General features: G+C 41.1%; 1 protein-coding gene across 4 annotated transcripts in view; it reads left to right on the top strand.

The window, feature by feature from the left end:
* The window catches only part of WDR44 (WD repeat domain 44), an 88,210-nt gene that overhangs the window by 55,854 nt on the left and 18,131 nt on the right, over positions 1-14,225 (top strand). For all 4 annotated transcript variants that reach the window (XM_032844749.1, XM_032844750.1, XM_032844751.1 and 1 more), the window contains 3 exons: positions 266-417; positions 4,745-4,883; positions 6,131-6,195. In XM_032844749.1, coding sequence (XP_032700640.1) covers positions 266-417; positions 4,745-4,883; positions 6,131-6,195 — 356 coding nt within the window. The remainder of the gene's footprint in view (positions 1-265; positions 418-4,744; positions 4,884-6,130; positions 6,196-14,225) is intronic.

Genomic DNA, 14,225 nt, shown 5'->3' on the forward strand with positions numbered 1-14,225 from the left:
ATCTCCATTTTACAGATGAGAAAACCAAGGCACCAAAAGGTCCAGTCTTTGGCTATGGTCACACAGAAAATAAATGACAGAGCTGGATTTGGACCCAGACAATCTGGCATGAGATCCCGTGCTCTTAACCAATATGCTATTTAGTAATAGACAGATACACTTTTTCCATTTAATAAATTTTCTTGGTTAACAGTAGAATGAAAATCTTGATAGTATCTTTATCTACATCAGCCAGTGATGATTTCTGTATTGCTTTTCTATTCAGTGTTTCATACTGATCAAGATGATCCTTCATCAAGTGATGATGAGGGAATGCCGTATACAAGACCAGTCAAATTCAAAGCAGCGCATGGTTTCAAAGGACCTTATGATTTTGATCAGATCAAAGTGGTGCAAGATCTTAGTGGTGAGCATATGGTAAGCAATCTTTCTATTTTTCAGGATTGATTCTGTTTTCATTGAGAGAAGTACTTTGGCTTCCATAAAGCCAATCTCTTATGTACATAATTTTGCTAACCTGATTCAAGAAAAGTAAATTAATATTAATAATGATTTAATGCCTAGGTAATGCAGAGTCTATCTCTGGATTATTGTTTAAGAACTGAGGGGTTTTTTAAATTTTTTTTAAGATTTTATTATTTATTTATTTGAGAGAGAGAGAGAGGATGAGAGGGAGAAGGTCAGAGGGAGAAACAGACTCCTCGTGGAGCTGGGAGCCCGATGCTGGACTCAATCCTGGGACTCCAGGATCATGACCTGAGCTGAAGGCAGTGGCTCAACCAACTGAGCCACCCAGGCGCCCCAGGTTTTTTAAATTTTTATTTAAATTTTAGTTCATTAACATTCAGGGCAGTACTGGTTTCAGGAGTAGAATTCAGTAATTCATTACTTATATACAATACCCAGTGCTCATCAAAGCAAGTGCCCTCCTTAATACTCATCTAGCCCATCCCCCCTCCACCTCCCTCTTTCAACCTTCAATTTGTTCTCTATTGTGAGGAGTCTCTTACGGTTTGGGGCACCTGGGTGGCTAAGTCAGTTAAGCATATGACTCTTGTTTTCAGCTCAGGTCATGATCTCGGGTTTTGGGATTGAGTCCCTTGCTGAACTTTGTGTTCAGCGGGGAGTCTGCTTGAGATTCCCTCTGTTTCCTTCTCTCTCAGCCCCTCTCTCCACTTGTGCGCGCACACGCTCTCTCTCTCTCTCTCTCTCTCTTGCTCTCGCTCTCTGTCTCTAAAATGAATGGATAAATCCTTAAAAAGAAGAAGAGTCTCTTATGGTTTGTGTCCTCCCCCACAACTTCCCTACTGTTCATCTGTTTTGTTTTTTAAATTCCACATATGGGGGCATCTGGGTGGCTCCGTTGTTTAAGTGGCTGTGTTGGGCTCAGGTCATGATCCTAGAGTCCTGGGATTGGACCCCGCATCAGACTCCTTGCTCAGTGGGGACTCTGCTTCTCCCTCCCCCTTCTCTTGTGCTCTCACCTGATCTCTCTCTCTCTCTCTCTCTCCCTCTCAAATAAATAAAAATAAAATCTTAAAAAATTAAATTCCACATATGAGTGTGAAATCATATGGTATTTGTCTTTCTCAGATTGACTTAGGATAATACATTCTAGCTCCATCCATGTCATTGCAAAGGGCAAGATAAAATTTTTTCTGATGACTGAGTAGTATCCCATTGTATATATGTATATACCACATCTTCTTTTGCCATTCTTCAGTCAGTGGACATTTCGGCTCTCTCCATAGTTTGGCTGTTGTTGATAATGCTGCTGTAAACATCGGGGTGTAAAAACCCTTCGAACCTCTATTTTTGTATCCTTTGGATAAATGCTTAGTAGTATACTTGCTGGATTGTAGGGTAGTTTTATTTTTAGTTTTTTGAGGAACCTCCATATTGTTCTCTGGAGTGGCTCCACCAGTTTGCATTCCCACCAACAGTGCAAGAGGGCTCCCCTTTCTCCATATCCTTGCCAACACCTGTTGTTTCTTGTGTTAATTTTGGCCATTCTGACAGGTGTGAGATGGTATGTCAACATGGTTTTGATTTATATTTTCCTGATGATGAGCGATGTTGAACTTCTTTTTATGGGTCTGTTAGCCATCTGGATATCTTCTATGGAAAAATGTCTATTCCTGTCTTTTGCCCATTTCTTAACTGTGTTAATTGTTTGTTGGGTGTTGAGTTTGATAAGTTATTTTGGATACTAACCCTTTACAGATAGGTTGCTTGCGGGGTGCCTGGCTGGCTCAGTCATTAAGCCTCTGCCTTCGGCTCAGATCATGATCCCAGGGTCCTGGGATCGAGCCCCACATGGGGCTCCCTGCTTCACGGGAAGCCTGTTCTCCCTCTCCAACTCTCCCTCCCTCTCTGGCTGTGTCTCTCTGTCAAATAAATAAAATCTTAAAAAAAAAAATTTAAAAGATACGTTGCTTGCAACTATCAAAAAGTGAAAGTTTTTGTTTTTAAAGATTTTACTTATTTGAGAGAGAGAGAGCATGAGCAGGGGGATGGGGGCATTTGTTTTTAAAGATTTTACTTATTTGAGAGAGAGAGAGCATGAGCAGGGGGATGGGGGCAGAGAGAGAGGGACAAGGAGACTGTGCTGAGCATGGAGCCCAATGCTGGGCTTGATCCCAGGACCCTGAGATCATGATCAGAGCCGAAGTCAGACACATAACCAACTGAGCCACCCAGGCGCCCCTTAAGAAGTGAAAATTTTTTGAATAAGTAAACTCTAGGCCCATATCATGAAGAAAGCTATGTAAAGGTACCAGACTTTAGGGGCGCCTGGGTGGCTCAGTGGGTTAAAGCCTCTGCTTTCGGCTCGGGTCGTGATCTCAGGGTCCTGGGATCGAGCCCCGCGTCGTGCTTAGCAGAGAGCCTGCTTCCCCCACTCTCTCTCTGCCTGCCTCTCCGCCTACTTGTGATCTCTGTCTGTCAAATAAATAAATAAAATCTTTAAAAAAAAAAAAAAAGGTACCAGACTTTAAAGGAGTTAAATTTGCAGGGTGGTCTATGTCTTTGGAAACCATTTAAAATGTTCCCAGGGTATATTTTTAAAAGATTTTATTTATCGAGAGAGAGAGAGAGAGTGAGCGAGCAGGGGGAGGAGCAGAGTGAGAGGAACGAACAGATGCCATGCTGAGCCCAGGGACTGATACGGGGCTCGATCTCACGACCCGAAGATGGCGACCTGAGTTGAAATTGAGTTGGATGCTTAACTGACTGAGGCACCCAGGCGCCCCTCCCTGGGTGTATTTTAAATAATGAACACAAATACTGCAGTAGGTTCGTGTATTTTGTAAAATGGCAGCTAAAACCAGGAAAGAGAGGTATAAGTTTTCTACCAGAGATAAATGTACCAAAGTGGGGATAAAGTACACAAGTGATATTGTAGTTATGCCCCTTACAAATGCCAGGAGCACAGGGAAGCTGGTAATAAACTGCTGGACGGGACAATGATGCTGTCAGTCTTTAATCAGGGAATCTATTTTTCTATTTAGATTTTAAATCCAAGATGTGACTTAACTGGAAGGAAGTGACCGTAAACACATCAGATGGCAGCCAGATTGGAATTTAAACTTCGGTGCTTATGATCTCCACATAAAATATTTGATTTGATTATAGTAACTTCCTTAAGGAACTGATGAACTTCCTTGTACTGTTTTGATTCACTTTCATTATTTCCAGTTTTAGTAAAGTCTCATTGTAGTAGGTTCCCAGTAACAAATTTCTTAATATGCTTGCATTTTATGGAAATGAATGTTATTTCAGTATATGAACTATTGCCTCTAACTTGGATAATCTTTTTTTTTTCAAGTTTATATTTATTTTTAAGTAATCTCTACACCCAACATAGGGCTCAAACTCATGACCTAGAGACCAAGAGTTGCATGGTCTCCCAACCAAGCAGGCACCCCTAAGTTAGATAATCTTTTTGATTTGCATACATATGTGTTGTAGTTATAACAACATTTGTTGTAATAGCATTTGGCTTTTCCACGTTAAGGGTTCATGTTCTTAAATCACGCCACCCCCACCTCCCAGCACATACCCACACACTTCCCTATTGCTAGCAGTATCTGGGAATTCTAACTGCACACTGTAAAATCTTGTTTCTGGGGGGAAAACAGGTCGAGATCACACCATTCCAACACTTGCAAATGTCCAGTGCTACGAGGGTCACTGCTAACATGGGCCTGTATTTCCCTCAGCCTTGGTCAAGGGTATTAGTTGCATCCTGAGGGCTCTGCCTCCTCCAGTGTCACTCCCTCTTCTGTTCAGCTAGGAGACTGAAATCCTCAACTAGGATTTCTGTTTTTACAATGATTTATGGCCTCCTTGCAACTCCGGAACTCCATTTCCATTAATTTTGTAGATAAGGCTTGGGGCTTTGAACTTGTTAGTTTAGATTACAGTAAACTGCTGCTATCTTATCCTGCTTTTCTCTTAAAAATTGCTCTTTGTGCTGTTGTGTCATCATTGAACTGTTGGCCTTAAGTGGTATTAGTAATATGAGGATTATCTTAGTATCATTTGGAATAATTCTTTACTTTGGCTTTAAAATAATGTTTCAACTCTTAGGGGTGCCTGCTTGCTCAGTCGGTAGAGTATGTGACTCTTGATCTCGGACTTGTAAGTTCAAGCCCCACATTGGATGTAGAGATTACTTAAAAATAAAATCTTAAATGTTTCAACTTCTAAAGAAATAACTCTGAACCTTTTTTTGTTTTTATAGGGAGCTGTTTGGACCATGAAATTTTCTCACTGTGGCCGATTACTTGCCTCAGCTGGACAAGACAATGTAGTGAGAATATGGGCTTTAAAAAATGCTTTTGACTATTTCAACAATATGCGAATGAAATATAATACCGAAGGTATTTTTTATTTACTTGTGGGCCTTAAAACTCTAGAGACATCTGGTATTTTTACATTTTAGGTATAATAATGCCCTCTTCTCTGGCAACCATTTGCAGCAACCACTATTTTTAATAGTGGCCACAAACCTAAAAGTAGAACAGAAGTCAACACCGAAAAAGCATCTGAATCCCATGGAAAATGCTACCATAGAGCTTTTGACTTTATCCCATTTGAAGTATTGTGCAGAGTTTAATTCATCAACTATTGAGAATAAAGTTGCTTGGTTTCCCCTGACAACCTTTAATTCTCTCCTGGGTTTAAAAATGAAATAACCTGATTAATTTAGAAAAGGAATTAGAATAATAATATCCATCCAGTAAGGAAAGAAAAAAGGAGACCCAGCCATGAAAAGGAAATATGATTTGTCAGTACATCAGAGGTATATGAAAAAAGGTTAAATGGCAGAGAGAAACTTCAGAATGTGATGTGTGTACACCATGATTACGACTATATAAAATATTTCTGTATATTGGTAACTTACCAGGAAAGCATGTAGAATTGATGTAGGTAAGAGCTTTATGTTTATGGGATTCTTTTCTTATAGTTATTTAACTACAATAAATTTTCTCCACAAACCCCTCCCTTCCACTCCCATCCTCGCCCTAGCCCACTAAGACTGAAACCAAGAAGATAAGGGTTGGGAGAAAGGAGAATAGGTGGCCATGGGCTGGAGGATAGGGCATATTTAAAGCACCGGATTGAGGAACATAGAAATCTGGGGAGATCCACTAAACTGGCAAATGATCCGTGTATACTTCAGTGGCCCTATGAGTATTGCTTGCATTATAATACATAATTGAAGATGAAATTGGGTTGGCAAAAAGTTAAACTACGTTTACAATACATTTTTTTTTATTGCCCTGCCTGGAGCAGAAAGACTGTTCCAGTGGCCCTTACGACTTCTACCACCCCAGACCCTTTGTATGCCTTTATTGTTCATCTTATTTGTATTCACTATGAATAATGAAGATTTAATAATATTTTATTAAATTGATGATATGGTTATTCTAGATTTTATGATAAAAATTATAAAAGCTATTATTTTGGTGCCCAGAGAATTAATGCTTCACTTATTTAGAAAAGGTGTTTTTTCAGAATGTTACATTCTATGACTATTAATTAGGTGTTCATGTGTCATTAATTTTGATTGATGTGTGAGTGTGTGTATTTACATGCCTGTTTATAATTATTATTTTGTTTTTAGGACGTGTATCCCCGTCACCTTCTCAGGAAAGTCTGAATTCATCAAAGTCTGATACAGATACAGGGGTATGTTCTGTATTTTATGGTTACTCTTGTTAAGTACTATAATTTGATTTGTTTACCATGAAATACCTTGTTGTCTGTCAGAAATTACAGTTACATGAAAACAGTTAATTAAGATACATTAGAGACAAGAGTTTCTTCTGTTAGAAGTGGTAATGAAAAATTGTGATATTTAAAAGCTGTCGTACAGTGCATGATACTACTCCAGCTACCAAACTACTAATACAAACTTAAATAAACAAAATCCCTTCCCCTCAAATCCATGTTACAATTTTAAAAAATATTGGATACTGAATAAGGAGTGATGGAGGAAAGAGAAAAAGTACAGAAATATTTTAATTTTTCCATCTTCTTGGTTTAATAAATGCTTCCTCACAGTTTCAGGTAGTTTAAAATATTTTGATGGTTTTCATTTGGTCTGATAGCTGGAAGGTTAAATATAACCAATTTTTCACCTAAAAAGCAAACTGGAGAATATTATTCTAAGCTGTCCCTTATGCTTCTTGTGTATTGACCTAGACAAGGGTGATGTAAAACGAAGAACCTAAAATGTCCACCTGCTCAACAGTATTCTCCTGAAATTTCATTGTCTTTATAGTATTTGACACTAATGTTTCCCTACTCTAAACATATTCCTCTCAGCTTTCTAAGGTTCTCTTTTTCCTTGTTCTTTTCCTACACCCTTGCTGTCTCTCCCTCTTTCTCTCACTTAAATGGTGCAGTTTTTCAGAGTTGTGTCCTTGGCCATCCTTGTCTGACATACTCGTTTGTTGCCTCCAGACCTGAATTGGCTTTTACCTTCATAATTCTTGTTGCCTTTGAGAATAGCTTGATGGTTTCTAAACAAGCAGAAGATCTTACTGGGCATGCTACCCTTTGCACGTAGCAGTGTGTGTAGGATCTCTCCATCGGTGTATTCACCATGCACACTGGCTGATAGGTCTAAAACTGAACTCCCTCAACAAATGTTTTTTGAGCGCCTGTTAATGTGCCAGATACTGCTAAATTGTGCAGAGTCAAATGAGACATCGTCTTTGCCTGGGGACTGTGCTGACTGGTGAAGTTAGTGTATCCACAATTCTAGTATTGGATGGGAATATTCTACAGAAGGTACTACACAAGTACAGGAGTTTTAGTTATCCCAGCAAATCAGAGCGTGAGGAAAGTCTTCCTGGAGGCGTTGTGTGCGAGCCAGGAGTTCCCTGTGTGAGAGAAGGAAGGCAGCAGCGCGTGGGAGCGATCAGCTAGTGCAGAGGCCTGGAGGCAGAGACGGCCCAGCACGTTAAGGGTGCTGCGGGAAGTTCCCGGTGGCTGGAGCCAAGCGGGCGTGTGTGAGAGTTGGAGGAGAGGGAGACAGGATTAGGATTTTCAGTGGTCCTTTGTGTTAAACCAAGACATTTGGACTTCGTCCTGTAAACTGCAGGGGAGTGGGAAGGGGCTTTCAGGGGCTTCAATCAGGAGTTTAATTAAAATATTAAGATTTTTGTTTCCGGGAGAGCTTTCTGGTAAATACTGTAAAGGATCAGCTAGATGGGGGCTCAAGGCTAGAGACAAGGGAGACTACTTAAGAGGGTATTAACCCAGGAGAGAAACAGTACTTTGATTATGAAGCAGTGAGTCTAGAAACCATAATGATGAGCTGAATTTGAGAGACTGTGGAAGAGATAGGACCTCTGGCACTTGGTGACCGACTAGCTGGGTTGGCGGGTGAATAGTTTAGGACGATTCCCAGCTGTCTGGCTTGAGTAACTGGCTAGATGTTAATGTTCACTCATGAAAATATTTTTATTACCTACCCAGAACCCTGCTTCCCTCTTTGAGTCTTTAATGGCATCACCATCCATAAGTTAGTTTTTTAACTGCGTCAGAAGATACTCCATTACTTTTTTCCTTACCCAGATATCAAATGAGTTACAAATTTCTATCCACTCTGCCTCCATTTACAAATGCCTGTGGAATGTGTTCGCTCATTCTCCATTGTCACTCACATTATCTAGGCCTTCAACATTCATTGAGATGTTTGCTGTAGCTTCCTAATTGCTTTTTCTGTCTCCGGTCTCTACGCAATTAAATTTTCTATACTGCCACCAGCTTTTTTTCAAAATCCCAATCTGATGCCATTTTGTGGTTTAAAATCTTTTGATGGCTCCTTGTCACCTGCAGAATAAGGCCCTTCCTGATACTGCCTCATCTTACCCTTTTAAAAAAAAATTTATGATAGCAAATGCAATTTTTTAAAAAAGATTTTACCTATTTGAGAGTGAGAAAGAAAGAGCATGATCTGGGGAGGGGCAGAGGGAGAGGCAGACTCCCCGCTGAGCAGGGAGCCTGATGTGGGGCTCGATCCCAGGACCCCCGGATCATGACCTGAGCTGAAGGCAGATGCTTCACTGACTGAGCCACCCAGGCACCCCCTCATCTTACCTTTTTAAGTCTGTCCTAATTCCCTGGTGCCTATGCAGCCTACTCACCAGGCTGGACATGCGTCTATACCCTAGTCATTCTTTTACTTTCCTGCCTTTGTCTGTGCTATTTGCTTTGCCCTCAGTGCCCTCCTTTTCTCACTGCCCTCCCTTTTCTCACTGGTCAGAGCCCTATTCATCCTTCAAGATTCAGTTCAAAAAAAAGAAAAAGGATTTGGTTCACATATCTTATCGTCTCTTAATATTTTCCCTGAATCAGGCAGGCAGAATTGCTCCTCATTTTTATTCCGACAGAACGTTACAGGTATTTTGACACTGATATTACTTACCGTGTCTTCTTTGGCAATTTGTCTCACTGGCTAGACTCTGGGCTGATTTAAGGCAAAAAACTGTACTTCACAGATCTTAGTGTCCTTGGAACCTAACCCCATGCCTGAGTGTAGTGGGCCTGAATCAGTGTTGAACTCCTCCTTCTGTGCCTTTGTTCCTATCCTCCTTGTCTGGAGGCCTGTAATCTCCTTTCTTTCTGTTCCAAAGCTTGCCGGTTCTTCAAGGCCCACTTCCTCCATAAAGCCTTCACTGACTAATGTAGCAGTAAAAATTTTAACCACTTTGCTTTGGGGGAAAGGTTTTGCTTTTATTAGTTTAATTCACCGTAAAGCTTCCAGACATTGATTATTATTAAAAACCGGAACTATTTGTCCCAACTTGTATTGTGCTTATTTCAACAATCCTACAAACAGATCATTTTATGTATTTTTTTAAAAGATTTTATTTATTTATTTGACAGAGAGGGAGATCACAAGTACACAGAGAGGCAGGCAGAGAGAGGAGGAAGCAGGCACCCCGCTGAGCAGAGAGCCCGATGCAGAACTCAATTCCAGGACCCTGAGATCATGACCTGAGCCGAAGGCAGAGGCTTAACCCACTAAGCCACCCAGGCGCCCCGATCATTTTATGTATTTTTTATTTAGTTTTTTAAAGCTTTTACTTATTTATTTGACAGAGATCACAAGTAGGCAGAGAGGCAGGCGGGGGTGGGGCGGGGGAACAGGCTCCCTGCTGAGCAGAGAGCCTGATGTGGGGCTCCATCCCAGGACCCCAGGATCATGCCCCGAGCCAAAGGCAGAGGCTTTAACCCACTAAGCCACCCAGGCACCCCGTTTTATGTATTTTTTAAGATTTTATTTATTATTTATTTTAGAGAGCGCAAATTGGGGGTAGGAGCGGAGGAACAAGGAGAGAGAGAATACTAAACCAGCTCCAAGCTGAGCTCCGAGGCCTCAATCCCAGGACCCTGAGATCATGACCTGAGGTGAAATCAAGAGTTGGAAGTTCCAACTGACTAAGCCAGCCAGGCTCCCTCCTACTGAACAGATCCTTAACTACCCCACTTCATCTCTGCAAAAAGCCCAAGTAACTTCCCATCTTGTTTGAATACAGGCCTTTTATTATTTTTTTAAAGATTCATCTATTTGAGAAAGTGAGAGTGCAAGCCTGTGGGGTGGGGTGGGGCAGAGGGAGAGGGAGAAAGAAACTCCAGCAGATTGCATGCTGAGCACAGAACCTGATGCGGGGTTTGATCTCACGACCCTGAGACCACAACCTGAGCCAAGAATAAGAATCGGGAGCCCCAAATACAGGCCTTTTAAATGAGGAGCATAACAGTTCTCTGGCACAAAAAGTAGTGACCTCCACCCCCCGGAGTACTGAGCTTTTTTCCTGTAGTAGTTGAGAATCATTTATATCTGTTGTTTTCAAGAGTAGATTGGTATTTCTTTCGCTTCTGTCATTTTGATTGGGGATGGTTAGAAGAGGCCTGTATTTCATATGCCTTTGGATTATGGTACCTGCTGTGTTATCTGGGAACCTAGTGCTAGCTATAACGAGGGGCAGTATGCACAGTGTAGTTTATTCATTTATTAATTTTCCTGATGTGTGTGGTTTTTTTTTTCTTTTCTCATGATAGTGATGTATTTATATCTTTTTAACTATATCCTCACTCTTGTTAGCACTCATGTAAAATAGAGTACCTGAAAGTGTACCTATAGTACTGTTGGGCATGTAGAGTGGCACACCCAAGATCCCTAACTTATTCATTGGTCACGCCAAGCCTAGAATTCTGCCTGCTGTGCTCTCCATTCCTACTGATTTCCAAAAGCAGCTCAGTGCATGTATGCAAGAAAGGAAGAGGGCCTGCCTAGCTTGCTCCATTATGGTAGATTTGTAAAATTTCTGCTGGAAACTAGAAGTCGTAACTATGCTGTTAACCTAGGAATTGGCGCTTTGCTCGGGTTCGCTCTGTGTTGGGTGTGCTTGACTAGTGGAAACATCAGTATGGGTGCCTCAGCATTTCGCTGCTGCTCGGAATTCTTGAGAGAAGATTGTAGGGAGGGAAAAAATTTGCTCTACTCTCTTGGGTTCCACAGCAATGATTTTGCAGCTGGGATCCATGAATAACTTGACAAATACAGATTCACAGGAGAAACAGTTTACTATGTTTGTGTGTATATAGACACACACACTATATGGAGGCCTTCATAGAAAAATACTGAAAGCAAAAAAAAAAAAAAAAGGAAAGAAAAGAAAGAAAGAAAGAAAGAAAAATACTGAATGCCTAAAGAGGCAGTTAGACCCAGGGGTTTATATATGATTTTAATAAAGAATGGTAAGTTTGTTGAGAAGTGACAAGAAAAAGAGGGGCGGTGGGCATTAGGGGCAGTATATTGTGACCAGGTAAAAATATTGGGGGAAACTAATGGAGGATAAGGATTACTTAGTACTATCTCCAGAGGTAAGATTTATTTTCCCCTTCCTGGCAAGGAAGAGGTAAAGGGGACACACCTTCACAAAGAGAATTTCATGCCCTGCTTTCAGGTAGAAGTAAGGAGGGCAAAGACTTTTTCTTGTGTCTGCTTATTCTCAGTTGCCTTTAGCCCAAAATGATCTTTATGCAAAGGGAATATTTTGGGGTGACACAGTCTGATCTCCTTCAAGATTATTAGGATCTAAAACTTGGATGAAAGGAGTTAACCATAAGGGGGTGAAGTAATTTTTGTGAAATTGTACATGTGTAACATTTTATTTAAAAAATATGTATTGATGGGGCACCTGGGTGGCTCGGGGTCGTTAAGCGGCTGCTTTCAGCTCAGGTCCTGATCCCAGTGTCCTGGGATCCTTGCTCAGCGGGAGGCCTGCTTCTCCCTCTCCCACTCCCCCTGCTTGTGTTCCCTCTCGCGTTGTGTCTCTATCAAATAAATATAAAATCTTTAAAAATATATATGTATGTATTGCTGGGCACCTGGGTAGCTCAGTTGGTTAAGCCTCCCACTCTTGATTTTTGGTTCAGGTCATGATCTCAGGGTCATAAGATCAAGCCCCTTGTCAGGCTTTGCGCTCAGTGCAGAATTTACTTAAAAATTATCTCTCTCTCTCTTCCTCTGCCCGCTCCCCACTTTCTCTTTAAAGGAAAAAAAAAAAAGAATTGGCTGCTCCCATATTGGGGGCATAGATATTTACAATTGTTAGATCATCTTGGTGGATAGTCCCTTTAAGAATTATGTAGTGTCCTTCTGTATCTCTGACTACAGTCTTTAGTTTAAAATCTAATTTATCTGATAGGAGAATCACTACCCCGGCCTTCTTTTGAGGCCCATTGGCATGAAAGATGTTTCTCCACCCCTTCACTTTCAGTCTGGGTGTATCCTTAGGTTCGAAACGGGTCTCTTGTAGACAACATATGGATGGGTCCTGTTGTTTTATCCAATCTTCAACCCTGTGCTGTTTTATGGGCGCATTTAGGCCATTCACATTGAGAGTGATTATTGATAGATACGTTTTTATTGACATCGTATTACCTTTGAAGTCTTTACTGCCTAGAGCCATCTATACTTTTAATGCCATTCCGATCAAAATTCCACTGGTATTTTTCAAAGAGCTGGAGCAAATAATCCTAAAGTTTGTATGGAATTAGAAGAGACCCCGAATTGCTAAGGAAATGTTGAAAAAGAAAAAACTGGGGGCATCACGTTACCTGATTTCAAGCTTTACTACAAAGCTGTGATCACCAAGACAGCATGGTACTGGCATAAAAACAGACACACAGACCAGTGGAACAGAGTAGAGAGCCCAGATATGGACACTCAACTCTATGGTCAAATAATCTTCGACAAAGCAGGAAAAAATATACAGTGGAAAAAAGACAGTCTCCTCAATAAATGGTGCTGGGAAAATTGGACAGTTATATGTAGAAGAATGAAACTCGACCATTCTCTTACACCGTACACAAAGATAAACTTAAAATGGATAAAAGACCTCAACGTGAGACAGGAATCCATCAGAATCCTAGAGGAGAACATAAGCAGTAACCTCTTCGATATCAGCCACAGCAACTTCTTTCAAGATATGTCTCCAAAGGTAAAGGAAACAAAAGCGAAAATGAACTTTTGGGACTTCGTCAAGATCAAAAGCTTCTGCACAGCAGAGGAAAAAGTCAACAAAACAAAGAGGCAACCCACGGAATGGGAGAAGATATTTGCAAATGACAGTACAGACAAAAGGTTGATATCCAGGATCTATAAAGAACTTCTCAAACTCAACTCACACAAAACAGATAATCATGTCAAAAAATGGGCAGAAGACATGAACAGACACTTCTCCAATGAGGACATACAAATGGCTATCAGACACATGAAAAAATCTTCATCATCACTAGCCATCAGGGAGATTCAAATTAAAACCACATTGAGATACCACCTTACACCGGTTAGAATGGCCAAAATTAGCAAGACAGGAAGCAACGTGTGTTGGAGAGGATGTAGAAAAAGGGGAACCCTCTTACACTGTTGGTGGGAATGCAAGTTGGTGCAGCCACTTTGGAGAACAGTGTGGAGATCCTTAAGAAATTAAAAATAGAGCTTCCCTATGACCCTGCAATTGCACTACTGGGTATTTACCCCAAAGATACAGATGTAGTGAAAAGAAGGACCATCTGTACCCCAGTGTTTATTTTATAGCAGCAATGGGCACGGTCGCCAAACTGGAAAGAACCAAGATGCCCTTCAACGGATGAATGGATAAGGAAGATGTGGTCCATATACACTATGGAGTATTATGCCTCCATCAGAAAGGATGAATACCCAACTTTTGTATCAACATGGATGGGACTGGAAGAGATTATGCTCAGTGAAATAAGTCAAGCAGAGAGAGTCAATTATATGGTTTCACTTATTTGTGGAGCATAACAAATAACACGGAGGACATAGGGAGATGGGGAGGAGAAGGGAGTTGAGGGAAATTGGAAGGGGAGATGAACCATGAGAGACTATGGACTCTGAAAAACAATCTGAGGGTTTTGCAGGGGCGGGGGGTGGGAGGTTGGGGGAGCCGGGTGGTGGGTATTATGGAGGGCACGTATTGCATGGAGTACTGGGTGTGGTGCATAAACAATGAATTCTGTTATGCTGAAAAGAAATTTAAAAAAGGAAGAAGAAGAAAGTCATGAAGGTGTAGATGGGGCAAACAATGTGTAAGCCATTACAGGGACTGTGGCTTTTACTCTGAGAGAGATGGAAGCCAGTGGAGGGTCTTTGAACAGAGAATGACAAAATT

This window comes from Lontra canadensis, unplaced genomic scaffold (assembly GCF_010015895.1).
Source record: "Lontra canadensis isolate GAN:19392208 unplaced genomic scaffold, GSC_riverotter_1.0 scaffold155, whole genome shotgun sequence".
Lineage (NCBI taxonomy): Eukaryota > Metazoa > Chordata > Mammalia > Carnivora > Mustelidae > Lontra > Lontra canadensis.